The 21,501-nt window shown below is 38.2% G+C and overlaps 1 protein-coding gene across 6 annotated transcripts in view; it reads left to right on the forward strand.

The window, feature by feature from the left end:
- The window catches only part of PTPRK (protein tyrosine phosphatase receptor type K), a 412,555-nt gene that overhangs the window by 301,142 nt on the left and 89,912 nt on the right, over nucleotides 1-21,501 (forward strand). For all 6 annotated transcript variants that reach the window (XM_055713989.1, XM_055713991.1, XM_055713990.1 and 3 more), the window contains exon 8: nucleotides 17,065-17,367. In XM_055713989.1, coding sequence (XP_055569964.1) covers nucleotides 17,065-17,367 — 303 coding nt within the window. The remainder of the gene's footprint in view (nucleotides 1-17,064; nucleotides 17,368-21,501) is intronic.

Here is a 21,501-nt window from a genome sequence, read left to right on the forward strand (position 1 = left end):
AAGGGAATGGTAGGCTGGCATCCTAGTTGGAATTGTGGGTGGTGCTGCACCCCATCTGTTTTTGTCTGTACAAGACATGAGCTTTTTAGTGATGCCCCATTCAGGTCAAAGCCTGGGCAACACAGAGAAGGTAGGAGAGGTCCTAGCAGTGGTGGAGAGCAGGTAGAGAGTCTGAAGTATATTAATCCTGATTTTTAAATTTTATTTTTTTTATTGTTGTGAAGTCTATAAGCACATTTTGTGACATCTTTGTCTTCACAATGAATGCCTCAGTTCTGTATCTCTTGTTTGCAAGTAATAAAATGCAAGATACCTTAGATTTTTGCCTTGGTGGGGGACGCAAGTATCTGGAATTGCTGTACCTGTATTTGGAGCAAAACAAGGGCAGGAAAATATTTTTTCAGCTATGGTAGGAGAATTCAACACACCTGAGACTTTGATGGAGCATTTTGGGAGTGTAGGGATAAAGGGAGCCAGGTGGAGCAGGGGAAAGAAGAGTGTTTAAGGAGAAAGTGAAGAGAGATCAGGTACGTGGAGTCTGCTGGAGACCCCAGTGAGCTATTAGATGTGTCCAGAAAGACCCTGAACAGTTCCTTCTTCTGTGATGGGCAAAGACTCTGGTAAAATGGTTTTCTGAATTAAGTCTTTTTTTGGTTTTGTCCAGATGATGTATAAATGCTTTCCTTGCTCTAATTATTTACTGCTTCAATTTTTCTGTAGAACTAATCTACGAACAAATTTGGCTGGGTCTTATAGGGTACTAGTGTCAGCAAATGTGTTATGCTTTCAGACTCAGCCTAAGTCTGAAAAGACATGGGGGTCATTCTTAATACCTAAATCCATGCCTGGCAGGAGTATCTCAGAAGGATGGTGGAAAAGCAAGCAACTAGGAATCCACTTTTGTATAAACCCACAGAAGTAACACTTAAATTTCCAATGCATTTTTGTCTTTTAAATACTGTTATGTTGATGGTGCCAGAAGATAGTATTTTGGAAGGGAAAAAATCTGATCTAGAGTGGCAAAAGCTGTTTTTGATTTAAGTGTATTGGTACCTGTTCAGATATTTGAGTGAGTTGGTTTTGAAAACACTCAAGAAAACCAAGCGAAACTGCCTGTGCAATCCCAGTGGTGTGTTTTCCTGAGCAGAAGCTGCAGGAGCATTTCAAATGGGCAAGAGGTTTAAGTTTGAGAGGTGTCTTTATGTTTGGCCTCTGACTCTAATTCGAGTTGTCCTTGGGGAAGATTCAGTGACTTTCAGTAAGACGCTAGTCTTTAAGAAAAAATTGTATGATTATTGTTTGTAGTCAAGCAAAACATGTGTGTATGGTTTATATAGGGAGATAGTGTAACCCACTTTCCCGCTGCATTGGCATTCTTTTCTGGTTTTGTTTTATTTTTCTCTGCAGTTGATAATATGACATAATTGTCACTTTAATTCAGACAAACACATGCGTACATAGTCTTCATTTAGGGCAACGAGCAAAGTCAGTTAGTAAAGATGTTTGCAGATGAGGTTTACTGCCCTTCACTTCAGTCTGTTGTGTTTACCTTTAAAATTTTGCATCTTTTGATTGTAAAATGCAATCAAAATTGTATTTTGAGCTATGACGTGAGAATCTGTAAAGGCGAGATAGCTTATATGTAAGTTTATGATGTTACACTTGTTAGAATTTTGTACGTGCTTTGAGATTTAAACTTGGGGTTTGATTTTTGCTCTGATAGTTTAGAGATCATATGGATAATATGGCTTACTGTCTACACACAAATGTAAATAAATGCATGTATTTGGAAGAAGTAGTACAGAAGCACAAAAAAAATTCAGGGAACAAAGGCCAGCAATCAGCAGTAGTTCTTTGTGTGTAGCCCTATGACAAAAACCAGGGTCATAGCTAGGAGGAAAGATGTGATTTTGTGAGTATGACCAATATTGATATACTGTACGCACATCTGGTGTCCGTGCTTTCAATACACTGATGAAGATTTGGGAGAACTGGAGAAAAAATGCCACAGAAAGTCGTGGCTTAAGATGCAGTCTTACAAAAGATGACTTAAAGATCTCAGTCATTTAAGTCTATCAGAGGGAAGGTGGGAGGTGAATATACAGTACGTATGTAAGGGAAAAATAAAACCCGGTACAAAAGGCCTCTTCCCTCTACAGGAAGAAAAACGTAAGAACCTCAAACGGCTGCATGCTGAGGTCAGGCTCATTTAAATTAGAAGGAAGGCACAATTATTTATCTTTAGGAGTGAAGCTATTAATCACTGGAACAAATTACTGAGAAAAGTGGTGGGAACAGACAATTGCCATAAATTATAACTCCCTGAGGAATTACCACTGGATTCAGTTATTGGTTTCACCAAAGAGGCATATTATGGAATCCAAATACCTTATCTGAAGGAAATCGAACTCAAGCAGCAGCACAAGCCACGTAACACTAGGATATTATCAGCTGTGCAGTACCAACGCATAGTCATAATTGTAATCGTAGCTGCAGCTCCATCATTTGTTTTTACTTCATAACAGTATCATTAACATGATTTCTCACCCTCTTGTCTTTTTTCAAGGAAAATTAAGGAAATGAAAGGTGTTGGATTTTCATACTCTAATGAAGATGAGGGTAACACAAATTTTACAACTTTACTATCTTTGCAAGGAGTCAGTATCATGTTGTTGTCAATATAATCTGGTTTCTTTTGGCTTTATTACATGTCATTCTCAAATGCCAAATGCTGATTGTTATAATCGAGCTCTTAATCCACTGTATAAACAGCAAGCTGCACAGAACTCTGTTTCCAACCAGTTCTGTTAAAGACAAAATAGTTTCATTTGTGGGCTATTTGATTTAATTTCTTACAAGTCTATGGATAACTTCTTCTTCTGATAGTTTATATTTAGGTAAATTTGCATTTATGTAGGATCTGTTATAATGATAAAAATAATTAAAACTAACTCAGCATATTTTGGATCCTTTCTAAGATAGCAGTTTTCCTAGCATGCTACTCAGTCATGACCTGATCAAGATAGCTAGGCAAGAATGAGGATTCAGAGCCAGCAACAACAAAGAAACCAACCAGACATATCGAATAAACTTCCTTGAGGATTTTTGTGTCTAGAAAAAAAATATCTGAATTTAAATCGTGAGGAGCTTAAAAACAAATGCACCAAACTCCTTAGCAACTGAAGGGAACTTCATTTTGTACGGCCTGCTTTAATTAGGCAGTAGCATTTGTGTCCAAAAGAAGACAAGCAGTCTGTTGTCCCTTTGGGATGAATGCCTACTGGGCGGGTTTCTTGAGGGACACATTCCTCGGAAGCCAAACTGCAAGTAGAGCATGGATTACATTCTTTGCTTAGAAATTTCTATAGTTGTGGTAACTCGTTCTCTGAAACCACTCAGGAGTTTTATGCTTGAAAAACAGCCTGTGCTCTTTCTTTTCAGATTATGTTCCCCCTTTGCTGCAGACTGTGTGTCACTTAGATAAGCTAGTCCTGCAGCCCTGGCAGAAATATCTGATGATAGACCTCATTATTAAATAAACCAATTCACCCTCTCAGTAACTGGCTTGATTTAAATGCTTAGCTGTGAAAATCATATATTCTATCAGCCTTTTCAATCACTGCATAAAGCCTTCGCTCAAAGCTAGTTAATACAGATTACTCATTTTGTTGTAATGCTGAAAATAGCACTGCACTACCATGGTACTATAGCAGTTAGAACAGAGACTGAAAGCATTAATTTCATTAATCGTACAGGTGATTACAATGGCAGTACAGATGACAGAAGTGTAAGGATGTTAGCCAGTTTCTTACAAGACTTGGATATGCATGATTTTGTCTAGATGTCAAAACATTGGCTTCTGTGCAATGTACGTTCAAATTTAAACTGTTGGCCTTTCCCATCTTTCTTTCAATTTCATTAAGAAGCAAAGGCAATGAACTTAGATCCATCACTGCACACTTGTGATGATTCAGTTCTGTTCTTGGATTCTATTATAATGTCCAGTAGAAGTAAAATCCAACCCAGTCCCTCTAAACAAAACAAAACAGTGACAAATTTCTAGTAGATACGTATAGTAACTTAAGGGTCATTAAACAGGAAAACCCCAACCCATTTTGTTTAGACAGCGGCCCCTTGCCAACTGTCTCTAAATGATGGTGGGAAATAAGCAGAACAGACTACAGTAGATTGGTTGGTTCTGTTCTCTAGCATCAGGTGATTTGCAAAGAGCAGAGCTGAATTCCTCTTTTCAACATTATTTTTTTTTGCAGATTTAACTTAAATACTGCAGTTAAAAATAATACATTTTTATAGGAAGCAATGCTTCTGATATTCTGCAAACTGCAAAGCTGTATGTCAAACAAAGTGAAGCAAGATGAAATTTAGGTGAAGTGCTTGCAGCTAACAGAGGTCAGTGCCAGATGCTGTGAAGCAAAATTGAAAAAAATTTTTTTAGGGAGTTGTGGCATTCTCTGATTTTCTGTCTTGTTGCAAACACCAAATAATTAGATATCAGCTCAAGACTTGAAGTTGCATGTATATCTCCTATATATCTTCCATGCCTGCGGTCCTGAGAGGATGTAGAATTCCCTTCTTTGGAGATACCCAGAAATAGGCTGGACAAGTTCCTGAGCAACCTAATATAATAGCTTTGAGCAGGAGGTTGGGTTATATGAGCTCCAGAGGTTTCTTCCAAGCTGAATTGTTCTGTGATGCTGTGATTCAACCTGCCTTCCAGATACCCAAGTCAAAAGCAGCAAGTGAAGGGCTGCTGGGAAAGGCAAACATGTACTTGGTTGTTTTGCTTGGGTTTTGCCTGTTAGCACATGTCCTTGTTGCAGCTCAAATGGATAAAAATATTAGAATTTTGCCTAAATATTAAAGTAGCAGGGGAATTTGGGAAGGCAAGAGCTGCTACAATTTAAAGGTTCGAATCAAGGAGAAAGGGAAAAGATGGTTATCGAGAACATGGCCAGTGGGAGATTAAGGCTGGCATCACTAGCTGCTGTGAATGAATATGAATATGAATGGAATGACCACAAAAGGAAATGCAAAAGCTGTCAAGAATCAGGTATATTTGGAATTTAAGTAAAAAATAGCTTCATTACCAGTCATAAAAGTCTTCAACTCTGAGGAATTTTATATTTCTAGGCATTGTACAGCAGATTCATAATCCTGCAAACTATCATGTTGTCATGGTTGTCAGTAAAGGTTATGAGCTAGTGGGTTGGTTGTGATGACAAGAAGGGATGGTAATAGATTACATGTGTGCTCATTAGCCACTCTCCAAAAGGTTAACAGTTAGATGGGGGATGGAAACAAAAAAATAGACTTTTACCAGTCCTTTGGTAGTAAGTTAGGAGGAAGGGTTGTTTGTTCTTTGTATTTTTAAGCATTTATTACACTCGGCAGTAAATCTGGTTTAAGTGACTTAATGCTGGTATCCAGCAATTAGCCTGCACTTGCAAATTAATACTGTGTTTGCCAGTGTGGCCTTGACTTGACTAATTGGCTGCCTTTCCTTTTTGTATTCTGTTGTGATTGTATGATGACAGTGATTCAGCATGTACAACATAGGCATAAAAAAAATAATTTAATGCTCCACTTAGCGAGTGTGATTGACACTCTTGGGCGACTGTTACGGTAGTGCTGGTTGTAGAGGCACGTTGGCAGTTGCTTTGCAGTAACAGTGAAGCCAAGCGAACTGTGCTAGAACAATATCTTTTTGTAAGTCACAATGTGGTAAAATTATTGAATATGATTGGCAGCTTGAACTAGATCAATCTCTATAAGAGAACACATAGTAAAGAGTGGTGCCTCCTGCAAGTGAAGAGCTAATCCTTTACATTTGCATGAGTGAAAAGTAGGTTTGTTGGGTTTGCATTTAACACCACCATCTGTTCTGTGTAAGGCAAGATCAATTGCTCATTATTAATCACTTCTTATAAACCCACCTTATTTTAAAACAAGTATAAGTTATTATCAACAACATCTAAATTTATTTTTTTCTTTTGCTGCTCCCAGTAAGCTGCTGGGTTTGCCACCTTTTTCTGTTATCACTCATCCAGCTTTGCTGTTGACTGAAAATACTATGGGATCATTTTTCAGGCACATTTTTGTGTCTTGGAATCATGGAATAAACCAGAAACGTTCAGAGGAATTTTGCAAAGAGAAAATTGCTTCTAGAATAAATTACCTTCTTTTACTGTAGGGTGAGTTATTTTATGTTTTCCAAGTTTCTGCTTAGACAGGAAACAATAGCTTTGCAAAACACTAGCTGGCTCAAAGTGAAGCAGCAGGGCAATTTCTTTAGAGTATGTTATGTAGCTAAATGTTAAATGGAAATGTATTCTTTAGATTTCATGGTCTATTTTAGAAAGCACTTTCCCAGCTTCCTAGTGCCTCCATTTGCAAGCAAGGCCTTTTTTGTCACAAGGATTCTGTTTCATGGTAAAGGTGCTCGTGAGCTCACTTCTGCGCAGCATTGCTCCTTTTGAGCAAAGGCAAGTCCAGGAACAAAAGGTTTGCAGGATTAGGTCCCCATTCCCAAAATGGCCTTGCAAACCTTCACAGTCAGATGGTGGTGGGAAAAGAATTGCTAGCATGTGCTTTCAACCCAGACTGGGCGAGTTGACCTGAAGAGCAAATATGCCTTATCATGCCTTTCCTTTCTGAAAGCAAGCATTTTAAAGAACTTCTGAGCAAAAAACTTGTCTTTGGGAGTTAACCTTGGACTGTAGTTTCTAATGACAATTTCACAACTGTTCCATTAGTAAATCAAACAGTGCTTTGCCTCTTTACCCAAGAATACTTTTTTTTACTCATAGTTAGGTCAAGGGACAGTTGGATGGAAATTGGACTGCTTAAAAATGCGCAGAAAGTTTTTTGTTTTGTTAAAATATCTGTAAAGAAATGCCAGCTTAAGATGTGCTAGAAGCATAAGGACAAAGGATTCTTTATACTGGGACACGTAGTGCATTTCGATAGTTACATGGCATTGGTCATTGACCTATAGATTGAGAAGTTTTTTTAGTCACATTTAGTCAGGTTTTCGCAGGTGGCTGAGTGACACAAGTAACAGAATTTCATCAAAATTCAAAGGTGGTAAAAATTTATGGTAATCCGATATCCAAATTAAAAATTATTTGCCTGTTGGTACTGTACCAGCATTTTCAGAGTATTAAGTAGCTTTGAAAATGATTTCTGATTTTCTTCAAGATTTTAATGTCAGACGAATTCTTCTTTGCCCACCTTTGTTATTTTTGTCTGTATTTTTGATGAAAGCAAGCTTGCTTATTTTTTCAGCTTGTGTTCTTAACTTTTTATTAACCAATAAAGAAAATTAAGCCAATTTACTAATTAAATATCCAAGTGCTTAAGGAAGACTTTTCTGTACAATAGAAGCTACAGATTTGTTCATTTGGAGTAAAAAAGAAAACAAAAGGGATAAAACACCAGGATTTTTTCACTGACAAGTCAAGAGGCATACAACAGATGCATTGTATGATCCAGTGTCATTTCTGGTTTTAAGCCACTTAATGAATTTGTGTTTCAGCCAAGGTTTATCATATACATTATATATCACTATACAATATATACATTGTATGATATATAATGGTATATATTGAGTTTGTGGAAGGGGCAGAGCCAGAGCCACTGTAACATGCAATTACTTGGCTTTACCACACAAACACAGCACTGGAAGGGCAGGTCTGTGGGGTGTGACCCCAGTTGAAATGCAAGGCTTTGCTGGTTGCGGGGAGAGGACTGGAGGATAGGTGGTTTCAGCCAGGGCCCCAGGGGATACAGAAACCAGATGGGCTGAAATGGGAACAGAGGGAAGTCAGATCATCGAGAACATTTCAGTAGCTGCGCAAAGAGAGAGGATGCGTTTTGATGTGTATTTTATCTCCATGTGGGGAAATGCCTGTATGGGCACAAGTATCTGTGTGTATGTGTGTGTACCTAAACACGGACATATGAATATGTAAAAGTTTTTAGTGGGTATCATAATTACTGCTTGCAATTTTCATTTCCTGGTCATCAGAGATGAATGTGGCCCTAACTTTATTCACAGTTTGAGTCTCTCTTCTGTGCTTACTATTTATTTATTATAGACTGTGTTCCACATTTGGTCACTTTATTTCGTATGGTGGTATTTATACTTTCTGACTTGGAGGACTGACATTTTTATATACAGGAAAAAGAAACTGAAGCTTTAACGATATCCATAGAAAATCCTTGTTTTGCTTATTCACTCTACTCCAACTTAGGCATTCTGCATAATACTCATAATGTCCTAAGCTCCCAAATATATTGTTTGTAAACAACACCATAAAAAGATGTTTATGAATGTGCATTGGAGAGAAATGAAAAATGTATCATCTCAACAAACCGATGACTTATATTCAAATAAATGTTCATAAATGCTCTCTTCGTAGTATTGAATGGTTAGGTTCCCTGTTAAGGTGGATAAAAAGTGTATATGTATGTATAAATTCATATTATAGTTTCTCTTTTAATATATTCTTTATAATAGAATTGTTACTGGTTTTGATTATGGATCTTCTGTTCTTAAGAGATCCATGCCACTAATACTGTAATCAAAGCTTCATTTTTTCCCCCCCATCACTATTAATTTTGTAATTGACTACACAATTAAACTTCACCATTGCAGTCCTGGACAGATTTCCTAGGAATTTTGTAATGTCAGGCTTTCCCTGTGTTTACTTGCGCACTCTTATGCTTGTTGACATGCTGATTCACGTTTTACACCACCAGAGAGGTTTTGCTCATGTAGAGGAATGAGGGTGAAGAGGTCATGCCAGCTTTTCCTCTCTCCTTCTAGACAATATATCTCCTTTTAATTTAAACTGGGGGGGGGGTGGGGTGGGAAATGTATTTCTGCAGCTAACCTAAGATGGAGAAATCAGTAGAATTTATTATCAAGAGATGTCTAATCTCTAAAGCTAATACAAGACTTCACAGCTATTGATTACATGCTAAGGATACACAAACTGTTAATCATGCATGGAGGCAAAAGAATAAACATACTATCAAGAGGGAATGGGCAAATAATTGTGAGTAGTGCAGGTATATTCATCTCCTCATTATATCTCTGAAGCAGGGACAGCTATATTTTGCATCCAAAAAGATACGTCCTAAAGTACATTGCTACTGAAACTAGTAGAGTACAGCTGATTATCTATGTCATAATTCACGTGTTTTCTTCAGCTCCCTGAGGTATGTGGTCAGTAAGAAGTTTGTAAGCTGTCTTAAGTCAGTTGCTAGATGAAATGAAAAGAGAAAAGGCTCATAGATTTTCATGCAATTGCATTACAACCTTCATTTGCAACAGAATGAATCTGTAGTGCTAGTACAGTATAAATGCCATTGTTTCATTTATTCTGGGTTCATATTTCACATTGCAAATAGATGGACATACACAGTCTGGGTTCTTTTTGTGTTTGGATCCAAATTTGTTTTGTATTCTGTATGTGTTGCATGTGGAAAAGGAGATTCCCAGTAATCCCTTCAATTTTTATTATGGGAATACGTACCTGGTAATTTTTCATTTTCTGTCAGACTGCTGATATGACTTCAAATTTTGTGACTTCTGTCAATTTAATTTGATTTCTCTTTCTTTGATATTCACTAATTTTTAATGCTTCTATGTTTAAAAAGATTGAAGCCTGAGGTTTCAAATTTGGCTGCCTGAAGTCAGGCCTCTAAACTGCTGACATGGATTTGGAAAAACAAACAAAAAACCAACCCCCCAAAAAAAGAGTACCTCAGACTTTCCAACCCCTTTTTACATACATGGCAGGTGTCCTGTTTTTTGTATGTTCTGAGTATGAGGGAATGCAGATACTTCAACACTGGAATATCTGGAGTAATAACTTATTCCAGTAACATACAGAAAGTCTATATTGATCCAGATCCAGTTGGTAATATGATGTTGTGTAGATTTGTCTTGCAATGTGCATAAGTAGGAGGAAAGAGTCTCTGACTGAAGATAAATAGTTATGAATTGTCATTAAGTAGTCGTTAAAGGATTGAGGCCAGTGCTGTTAACTGATTTTTGCCTTTAACTCTAAGCTGGCCTTTAACTCTATTTAGAAATGGTCAAAAATCTGCCAGTTACAGACAGGAAACTTGAGTAGGATTTACAAGAATTGTTCTGTCATAAAGGCAGATTGGTTCAAAGAAATTGGACTGAAATGCACATCGTTCTTGGGATGTCTGAGTAAATTGGATAGTCCTGTATTATCATCATCTTGTTAAATAATGGACTTACTGGGAGAAAGTGTGAACTAAATTCTTTTGGATTTGTAGACTAATAATCCTTGACACACAGGAGTTTCATCATGGATATTCTAGGACAGCTTGCCTCATCTAGGGATCGTTGTTACCTTTGTTCATAACATAACTTAATTATAGGGTGTTCCTTTGACAGGCAACAAAGCACCTGCAGAAGTGCAGAAGTGATCATAATGTGTATAGTTCTTGCTCAGACTTGGGTTTTCTTTTGAAATGTGTAACTCTAGCCCACTCCTTTTCAGTGAGAGATACACTTATATATACAGCAATCTTAGCCAAGTTTATGGTGAGGGAACTTGGTATCTATATAAAACCTTTCTATGTGATTCATCGTTCACTAATAAAGGAAGTAATAATTGGGAGTAATGCAACTGAAACGAGCAAGTGAGGAACCTTTGTTTATTTTTTTCTTACTGCACATTGACAGTTATTCTGATTTTGGTTGTACTTTCTTTGGTGTTCTTCACTATTTCCATTCTTCCATGTGCTTATCAGGGGTCTTTTTAGAAGAGTTCTTTACAGCAGCAGGACTGTAACTTTTTTTTTTTTTTTTAAGTTTTGGGAACACTTTGTTTTTGTAGGACCTTGTATGAACTGACAAAACAGCAGGAGCCACACTAACATCTTCGAATAATCCTCTTATTTCCCACACGCCAAAGAGAGACCTATTCTGGAAAGGTCAGGAAAAGCCACATGACAGAGAGGTTCATGTTCTCATAGAAGTAAAGTCTGGGGAATTCCAGTGGCTGTTCAGACTGAGAATATTAGCAGAAAAATGAGGACTTCCCCCCCCCCCCCCCCCCCCATGTCTTTTGTTTTAAAATGTTAGGGTAAGATAATTAAAGGAGCCTCTGCGAGAAACACTGTTTTAAATTACAGCATTACTATCTTAAACCAAATTTACTCTACTTCTTTAATATACATTTGCTTTTGTATATCAGAGGGTTTATGTAATATAAACCCAGCATCTCTCTGCAGTTCCCAAAACCTTATGCAAATTTATGCCTTATCTCACCCTCCAAGTCCAGTTAGTTTTCACCTTCTGTCACCAATGGAGGCAACCTGGGTCACTCTTAAACTTGATATGAATTTCAGTCAGCGTGGTTAAAGCAGAAATTTGAAGTAATCTCCTCAGTGTAATGCCATACTAAGAGTTCAAGGGTGTGGTGGGGAAGGGTCCAAAAGTCTACTCCGATTAAAGAACTGTATATAGAAACAGTAGACAGTATATGGTGGTGTTCAAGAAGCACTCTCTTTATCGGTAATGTTTGTGCTTTAAAGTTTCTCTGATTGTTTTCCATTTTGTGCGAATCAATGTGTGTTCTGTCTGCTGATCAGAAGATGCAATTCTCCCTCCCCTATCAGGTTTTACCTGGAAATGAAAATGGAAATGAAACTCTGTCCTGCAATCAACGTTTAGGATATCTAAGGAAAAGCAGTGTGATGGGTTGACCTTGGCTGGATGCCAGGTCCCCACCAAGCCTCTGTATTGCTCCGCTCCTCAGCAGAAGGGGTGGGGGGCATTAGGGCGCAGAAAATAAGATGTAAAAACCCCAAACTTGTGGGTCAAGGTAAAGGCAGTTTAATGAAGTGATAGCAAAAGCCATGCATGCAGAAGTGAAGGAAAACAAAAGATGTTCTCTACTCCTCATCAGCAGGCGATGTTCAGCTGCTTCCCAGGAGGCCGGGCTTCAGTATGCGTAGCCCACTAGTAGGAGTGGGCTAGATGTTTGTTATGACAAACAATTGTCATAAATAATTAATGCCCCGCTTCCTCCTTCCTTCTCTTAGGTTTAATATCTGAGCAGGCATCATGGTATCGAATATCCCTTTGGTTGCTTTGGGTCAGCTGTCCTGGCTCTGTCCCTTCCCAAGACCTTGCCACCCCCAGGCTGCTGGTGAGGAGGAAGGTTTTACAGCCGTGATGCTGTGAGCTCTGCTCAGCAGGAGCCAAACCCCCGGGGTGTTATCACCACCTTTCCAGATGCCAATGCAAGTGCAGCACTGTGAGGGCAGCGGTGGGGCTCAGCCAGACCCAATACAGGCAGCAAAAGCAAAGGACTTGTTATGCCTTACTAGCTGCCTCCTGTGGGATATTTTGTCACAGTTTCAGGACAGCTGTTTGTTTCTGACATACCTATTATCATTAAGAATAGGTTCTGAGGAAGTGCATTCTCTCACCTTGCTGCTTCTGCAAATGGGAAGACTTGTTTTCACTGCCATCTCTGTGTAAGTGAAGATAATCTCTACAAAGAGGCTCTATATTCAGCTGTCATATCACATGTTGCTTATCAAGCAATAAAGAAATTGAGCTTCATTTTATCTGTTATCTGGAGTGTCTTACTAAATCATCCTGCAGTTGGGAGGTGGTATGGGGTCAACAGGTTCTGTCTCTTTTGCCATCTATCCCTAGATTATTAACCTTTGGAGAATTACTAAAGCTATTCTTTATTTTATCCCATAAAGTTAGGTTAAATCTTCTTGATCCATAAACTGTTGCGAGTGAATGTGCATGTAATTCTTTTACTTAATGCAGTTTCTAGATAAAGAATGAGGCCTTCATAATCTGCATAAGTGTAGACACCTCTCATTATTCTGATCTTTTCTGTTCTTTTGTTATTTTCCCTGTGCCTCTGGTTTTAATTGGTTCAGTGAAGAGTAAAAAGCAGTCAGATCAGATGATGGATTTGTGTCAGCAAGTGCTTGGAATTATTCGTTTGCCAAGAGATAAAGGGAGGGTGAGGAGAAGGAAGATAACAGAGCTTGGTATTGCCAAGCATTGAGAGCAAAAGGCAGAGAGAAAAGCCGGTGGCCATAAGCAGAAGTGGGAATGGAGTGGATGTTGTAGCAACAGCCCATGGGCAGAAAGGGTCTGGGAGAAGGGAGCCTACCATCAGCAGACGGGCTCAGGAGTAGCTAAAGGTCAACCTTGCTGCCACCACCCCCAAATCCGCCATATGACTTGTATTTCTGTTGAATGATGTGACTCTGCCAGTCAGGATGTTCACATTTAAGAGCTTGATACTGTCACAGGATATTGAATTTTGCGCAAAAGCAGAAGCCCTGGGTACTTTCTGCTATCACCACAAGGAAACTCCTGCAGTCTTAAATATATTTTCCACTCAAGAAAAAGGCTTAAAAAAATAAATTATGAATACCTCCTCCCCAAAATTTTAGCTTTAAATACAAGATTTAATGCAAAAATCACACTGTTTCACTCAAACTTGAAGCTCTCAACCAAGAAATCTTTTTAAATGAATAAGCCACACTATTGTTTTTCAAACAACTTGTCCTTATGCTCAGATATTCACTTAGCGTCTGGGCACTGTTATGCTTTTTTCAAACATTTTCTAAGAAAACCTGCAAAAAAGTCTTTCAAAAAAGAACTGAAGCTGAAAAGTAGAGTTAGCATTTTGGTGGAGGCGTTGGCAAATAGTATAAAAGAACTCTCTGAATTGCTGCTGCTAGCTGATGCTGTCTGGTGGCCAGAGCACCAGTGACCTGGTCGCTGCTTACCACTTGGTGTTCTTGTGGCCCTGGCAGTAAATCACCCTGTAGCTCTGAACAAGCTGTTAAACTTTTTGTGTCTTTTTCTCCTCACAGAAGTAGTTTAACACCACTTACCTGTCTCACATTGGTAATTGGTAGATTAATATTTGGAAAATATTAAGTGCTTTCTGCAATTATTATTGAAACCCCAGCTCATGTGTTAAGGAATGAATAGATATTTTGAAAGTGCCTTATTTGCTCCCTCTGACGTAGGATGTCAATTTGGCCATGAGTAATTCAACTAAGAGTTGAGAAGTCATGGGCTTTAATGTCCATGTATTTTGGATAAAAGTTCTAGCTGTAACTGAAAGAGAAAAGGTGGGAAGACAACAACTGGGAAGACAACATGCGAATCGATGAACTGGGGTTAGCAGTACTGAAAAAGTATGCAAAGATCAGAAGAGAATGCATAAACTGAAATTAAATCCCAGTAGGATTAAGGAAATGTTTTAATGAAATGCAAACCCTGAAGTGTGATGGGGAAAGGGAAAAATGGCAGATGAACACTTCTTTTTGCCCCCATTGAGAACAAAGTTATTCTTAATAAGATGATGAGAATTTTGGGAAGCCTACTCAAAAATTCAATAGTGTTGTATCTGAGAAAAATAATTATTTGAAGATTGTTTTCTACTGAGGTGTTACAGATGGAGGCTTTGTGGTGTGGTAGTTTAAAACAATTGGTCTTTACCTCTAGAGATCGCTGAGATGAATGTCGCCCAGAAGCGAGAGTAAAATTGTGTTTTTAAAGCATCATTTTAGGAGCAGTGGGGACAGTTGGCAGCATTTGCCAAAGCTGTTGAGAGACTCTGCAGACTTTAATTACCATCTCAATATTGCAGAAGTTGTTTAATTTCTGCCAAAGAAGGGAATAGTTGTGAGAAAGCGAGATCACACTCTGTCTTTCATTCTTTTCTTTTTGACAGGTGAATAAAGGATGCTTTTCAGTATCTCCTCTGATACTGTGACACATTTGTAAAATTTGCATAGAATTGTAAAATAATTTTTCTTTAAGATTAACAACGCTTTTTTTTCTTCTCTTTTGAAAGTACCATACAGCATAGTGTGAATGCAGTTTAAGTCTTGCCATGAAAGAAGCAAGATGCAAATGCAGTGCATTTTCTGTTACTGATTAGTCAGCTTCAGACATTAATTGTTTCAACCTTCATGGCCAGACAACGTGTCTGTGTTTATGTTTTTATGTTGTGTTTGTTTTAGAGACTCCAACAAATTTTAAATTCAGGTTTGAGTTCCATCTCTGATGTGGGTGGTTGAAGGCACAACCTGGATTAGTAGAATAAAGACAAAATTATTAAAATGAGAAGCAGCGTTCCATTTTAGAACTAAAATTAAGCCTATAATACAAAACTTCCTTGGTGAAAGATATGTTTACTCTTTTAGGCCTCAAACTCTAAATCAGAGTACGTGTTTTCACTGTCACCCATGTGAGAAAAAGGCTGATATTATGTATATTTTTTCTCTTTTAGCAGGCCTCTTCCTTTGCGACACACACACACACACAGCCAAGGAAATACTGATTCTTTGAAGACTCTTACCAGCTCCTTCAGTAAATCTACTGTGTTGCTACTTTTTTTTTTTTGACTGCCTCACACCTGTCTGTACTTGCTAAAGCACCAGCCATTGTTTACGCTATAAAACCCCTTTTTTTCCTCCTTCTCTTCAAGTCTCTTAAGTCTCAAGAACCTTTTCAATGCTACGTTTCAGCTTCAGATCTCTATTGTCACAGTATACAATATGTTCAGAAAGCTACTGCCCAGGAAGTCTACTTATTCATTTGTATTTTTTGCCATATATATGATAAATCAGTACTTTAGGGCAAAGGGAACATGGTTGTTCAAAATCCAGAAAGGGAAGTATAGGTCATGGCAACAAATAGGCACAATGTTTAATCCTTAACACTCATCATGTTACTAGGAATACCTTTATGTTATATTTAGAATTTGGTTGTTTTGATGTTTGAAACTAACTGTTTGCGGTTTGTCTGGCAAACTGCGTGCTGAATAGATTACACTGATTCACATTTCCTTATTTCAATATACCATCTGTGCTTTTGGCTGAGTGTTAGCCTGGTTGGGACTCATCATTTCATAAATGCAAGTTACAAAGAACTGTTATGCTCAGAAAGAGAAATCCTATATTTCACTTCCTTGCATAATCTCAATTGTTTTGAACTTACATCCGCAAGGACACAAAGCTGAAGCTGTACCTACAGCAGACTTTATTTTCTCTGGTGAAGAAGGATGTATTAGCAGGGTATAAAGATCCCCTTGGTATATTTCCAGTGAAACTCTAGTATATATAGTCATGGTCATGATTTTCATTGTGTAATCATTTTAATTAAGTTCAACAATAAAAGTTAGTCTTGCATGAGGAATGAATGCACTAGAGAGACAATGAAAGATTGATGACAGCTTGGGGAGCATCACGTACTGTGCTGGTGGATATGCATATGTGGAGAGCAGCTGAGCTTGGGTAGCAGGTCACAGATTACCCATGCAGAGCAATGTCCAGGCAAAGTTTTGGGGATCCAAAAGAAGTAGGATACAATGGGAATATCCAAAAGCTCTTGTTGTACTATTTCAAAGGGGGTTTGCTTGAATGAATAGCTTCATTACTAAAATAATAAACATTAATATCTGCATCATTTTTGTAAATGCTAGCTTTGTAAGGTAATTAGTATACAGCATTGCTTGGTGGCATGATAAATCATAGTGTAGTGAATGTTGACTCTTTACCACTATGATGTATTATCTAATTTATGCAGGTAAAAAAAGGGGGGGGGCGGGGGCGGGGAGGGAATTAGGAAGGGAAGCCAGCGGTGACAGCTGGGTGGCCTTTTGGTCACTCTTCTTGCATCTGCTGGCTGTATTCTCAATTGCTTTGAATCACTGAACTGTTAATTAACAATTCTTTTTCTCACTGTTGTGAAGTCTTAATCACTGATTGAAATCTGCAAAGAGAGAAACCAGAGAGAAGAATGAAGTAAAAAAACAGAGACTGGTGGTTTTTTTCCCTGTAGGGTACCTGCACAAATGATGATACTTCTAGTAATAAGTCTGTCTTTGTTGGGTGCCTCCTTTACTTTCACGTTCCTGGAGGTATTATCTACCAGCTATGGTTCAGTGCAAGAATGAAGAATGTTAATGATGTTTTTCTTTATTATACTCTGTTTTCTAGAACCTATGAGAACACCGAAAACACTGAAGATTGCTGAGATCCAGGCCAGACACATTGCTGTGGATTGGGAGTCTCTGGGTTACAACATCACTCGTTGCCATACTTTCAATGTCACTATATGCTACCACTACTTCTGCGGACACAATGAGAGCAAGGCGGACTGCTTGGACATGGATCCCAAAGCACCCCAGCATGTCGTGGATCACTTGCCTCCCTACACAAATGTCAGCCTCAAAATGATCCTAACCAACCCAGAAGGGAGGAAGGAGAGTGAGGAGACCATTATCCAGACAGATGAAGACGGTATGCATAAATGCTGTTACGGAAATTACATCCAAGTGCAGTGTAGACAGGTGGAAGGAAGTGACTTTGTGTGGTACAATATGTGTATGTCCCAAAGGATGGAAGTTCTCTTCTATTCATGTATTAATTACCCCCAAAATGGTAGCTATAGTAGCATTATAGCTGTCACCCTGCACATACAGCCAAAACTGTCCGTGTAGCACAAATCAAACTGAATCTCTCTCTTGCAAGAAAAAGGAGGGTGGCTTCTCAGTCATCCCAAAAATGTGCTAATGCAGGTGATGAGAAATACATGGTGATGTTAGGTGAAGGCTTCTTCACAGTATCAGGTGTAGTATTTGAAAATTAATTCAGTACTGTTAATTATATGTAAATACCAAGTTCAGTGCTTAAAGACTCTATTCAAGGTTTAAAACCTCCTTGGCAAGTACATTTGCCCAATAACTTATGTTGCAAGTTATAGTAGATAGTATCTGTTAATTATGTGAAAGCCACCCGTCAGACTGAAGAATTATTTTGACAAGTTGGGCATTGGACTTGATCATCCTTATGGGTCCTTTCCAACTCACGATATTCTATGATCCTTCTTTAAAATGCTTTTGATGAAGTTTCATTGACAAGACAGTTGAACTTAACTTGGGAAGAAATAAATAATAGATGTAGATGTGTTAAGGTGACATTCAGTGGTTAGGTTATGAATCTTGGTATGAAAGAGATTAAAATAGGTATTTTTCCCTAATAGTATTTAAAATGTGGTAGTAAAGAGACATTTTAGTCTCCTTTCCTTATATTTAGATTTCATGAAAATATTGACAACAACAACGTGAAAATAGATACAGCTATAGGTAACCAAAAATAAAAAGAATACTACTTGGATTAATGTAAGACTGTAGATACAGAAAAAGGTAAAATGGTTTGTTTACCTGTGAAATAAAGGATTGGGGAGTATAGCTTTATATATGGATAGCAGTGAAGATCAGAATCTAGAGGCACTTTTTTTTTTCATGTATTTTCAATTGTACAAGAAGTAGAAAAGGAATATGCTTACTCTTGCAATAAAGGAGAACAGTATTAAATAGGTAGAATACAAGGAGCTGTAGGAAACTATAGAAACATAGATGCATCGTGTGAAGATTTATTAACATACAGAATTACAATATTTCATGCACTTCAAATTTTAGCATTACTTTTTAAAAAACATATAAATATAATCCATGATTAATTATTTCTGTATCTGTGTTTATATTAGAAATATTTGTGATTGCTCTTTTTTCCCTGAGGTTAAAAAAATATTAGTAATATTGTTATGTACGTGGAGAATGCATTTCTTTTCCTTTTTAACTGAGTTTTCAAGAAATGTTATGGTTTCTGATAGCTGTTATCTAGTTAGATGTGGGGATGCAGGGATGGTGGCTGGTCACTATAGCAGTGCTTGTCAGGAGCCAAGTCAAGTGCATAAATTTTGTCTTCTGGTTTTGTTGAAGATTATTCTTGGAAAATGATGCACACAACATAGGTTTTGGTCTCAGGGTGGCACACCAGTGTACTCTTAGTGAACTTGTTTAGACTCAGCTTTAGTGTCAGAGGTACAATAGTGTAGAAGAAGCCTCATCCAGTGAACAAAAGTTGCTAAGCAAACTATGTCAAGCAGATGTTGTTTTTAAGGAGGCATTAATACTTTTTTAAAAGTACCTATATTTAGACACATTACTGGTAGCAGTGCTTGTGCCCTGAAAATAGCCTCTTGTGAGATCCATCCAGTGATACTGATGGGTTTTTAATTATACGCTACTGATTTACTTTAAAGTCTAGGTCCGTTTTGTCGTGTATTCCAAAATACAGGGCATGCAGGCAATGTGCAATACTGAGGGCTTTCAGCCATCTTGGAGGACCAAGGTGCATTCACACCTATGGCTTTCCTTGAGCTGTCATTCTGTAGTTGACTGCTTATGTGTATGATGCTAGTTTAGTCTCATGTCCGAGTGACCAAGAATCTGATGAAACTGTTTTAGTGTACATGGTTCGCAACCTAAAGCAGGAACTCAGGATGAGAGCTGCACTAAGATACGTGATCCTGTGCTCCGCATTGCACGTGTGGTCAGATGTAGCCTCATTATCTTCATGATTTTTGCAGGTTTTGTGGAATAAGCATATTAATTACGTTGTGGGAGTGTTATCAGTGATTCATTTAGGAGATGAAAAATAGACAGATTGCAGTATTTTCCTACATTTTTGAAAATAACATTAATTGGAAATAGCCACTAATCACATGGTTAACGGAAACTGTGCACTTTTCATAAATAGAAACTTTGAAAACTCCAGATGACAGGCAGATACTGACTTTTTGATAGCTTTTCTGTAGTGCAGTATTCTTTCCAATACCATCCTTTCTTACAAGGATCCGCTAATCAAGTAAAAACTTCATAGACTGTTGGAGTTAGAGGTGTCTACCCCACATTTTTTTGTTTCTCTTCCTCTCTGCCATTGTGCCCTCATCTTCCTCACTTTATCCATCTTCCTCATGCTTCCAGCACTCTGTCCCTTTCTTCCCTTTTGTTGCTGTTTTGTTTTAATCTTTCTCTTCACTGCTCTACTTCTATAGTCTCACCTCCAACCTTCTGCCAGGAGCTTTACACATTTTTGAACTTCTGGGATTCCCTAAATGCAGAGGAACTCAGACTTCTGTGAGGCTCTAGTTTGAGACGGTGAGGACTTCTGGTTGCCTTTCACAAAGGCTCACACTTACGTAAGGCTGCACAAATGGATTGGGGTCTTCCAGAAATGGCCAGACCTGCCAAAGAGCTAACTGAGCCATGTATGGTACCAGGAGCAGAATTAACTGAAGAAACAATTAGTAGAGGAACGGGGTAAGATTCAAGAAGCTATGCTTCAGTCCTTTGGAGCCATAACTAACAAATGAAGGTTTTAATAGCTTGTAATTCAGTACCTGCAAGAAAGCAAAGCCCAGGAATATTAAACAGTCGGAAAATAGCCTCTTTTTTGACCAGAGCTAGATCTGAATACTTGGTGGTTTAAGTATTTCTATTTAACTTGGGTAGATGGAATTAATAATTTGGATAAAGCTGTATTCCACATAAAAATAAAGCCCTTGAGCAATATGCTCTTAAACAAGGTGAGCAAAGAGAAGATGAAAACAAGGGACTTTGTGTTTTATAGATGAAACTCCATTATGCACTTTGGGGAGAGACCACACCGTTATTAAGGTTTGGAAGAAAGCTCTTCTGAGTGCCCAGAGAAAGCAAATCACGAAGCTCAAAGTGTTCAGTGATTTTGTAACTAGTAAGTGAGTGTGTCAGCTAACTGCAGGCAAACAAATAATTAAAGAGATTACTTGGAATAGGATAAGTACCCATTTTGGGGCTAAAAGTATACCAAAGCTTTGGTCTGAGCCAAAGGACATGCTCACTGGGCACAAATGAGATCCCCTGATCTTCAGAGAGAGTGGCTCACTCAGCTCCATGCAGAGATACCTGGAGCTACAAGGCAGGGTTGAGGCACCAACTGTCCAACCATCATTACTTATGCTCCTGGGAAAACTTCAGCAGGCTTAGGCTTACCACTCTGCAGAACAGCCGAGGAAGGGGAAAAGTTATTAGAGCACCAAAAAAAAAATATAAAAAATCAAAAGTTAAATACTTTGTGTACTGACTAAATGTGTGAAGAGGAAATATCTTCCACCAACTTCACAAGAGAGGATTTTATGGAAATAATTGACATTTAGTGTTTTTCTGTGATGGACAGTAGTATGTTCTGTTAGTTGCCTTTACACATACACACCCCTCCCTTGTTATTTGCAATGAGAACCGTTTTTTCCTTTGTGCTTTTTCAAGTTGTTCTGGCACTCTAGGAGAGTACTGGGAGGTGGAAGAAAAGGTAGAAAATATGCTTCATCAAAGGAAACAAACAAACAATGCTTCAAGGAGCTCTGAAAATCATACACATAAAACTCTTCTAGTAGCATTTTTAAAGTAACAAAAATAGCCCACCTGGGAGCATGCAGCAAGATGAGCAGGCGCTATGTCCAATGCAGCAAAGGAGGGCTGCAGAGATTGCCTGAAATGTCAAACTGTCTCAAAAAATATGTAACTGCTGTAGCTAAGTGACACATGTGTA

This window comes from Falco cherrug, chromosome 6, assembly GCF_023634085.1.
Source record: "Falco cherrug isolate bFalChe1 chromosome 6, bFalChe1.pri, whole genome shotgun sequence".
In the NCBI taxonomy this organism is placed as follows: domain Eukaryota; kingdom Metazoa; phylum Chordata; class Aves; order Falconiformes; family Falconidae; genus Falco; species Falco cherrug.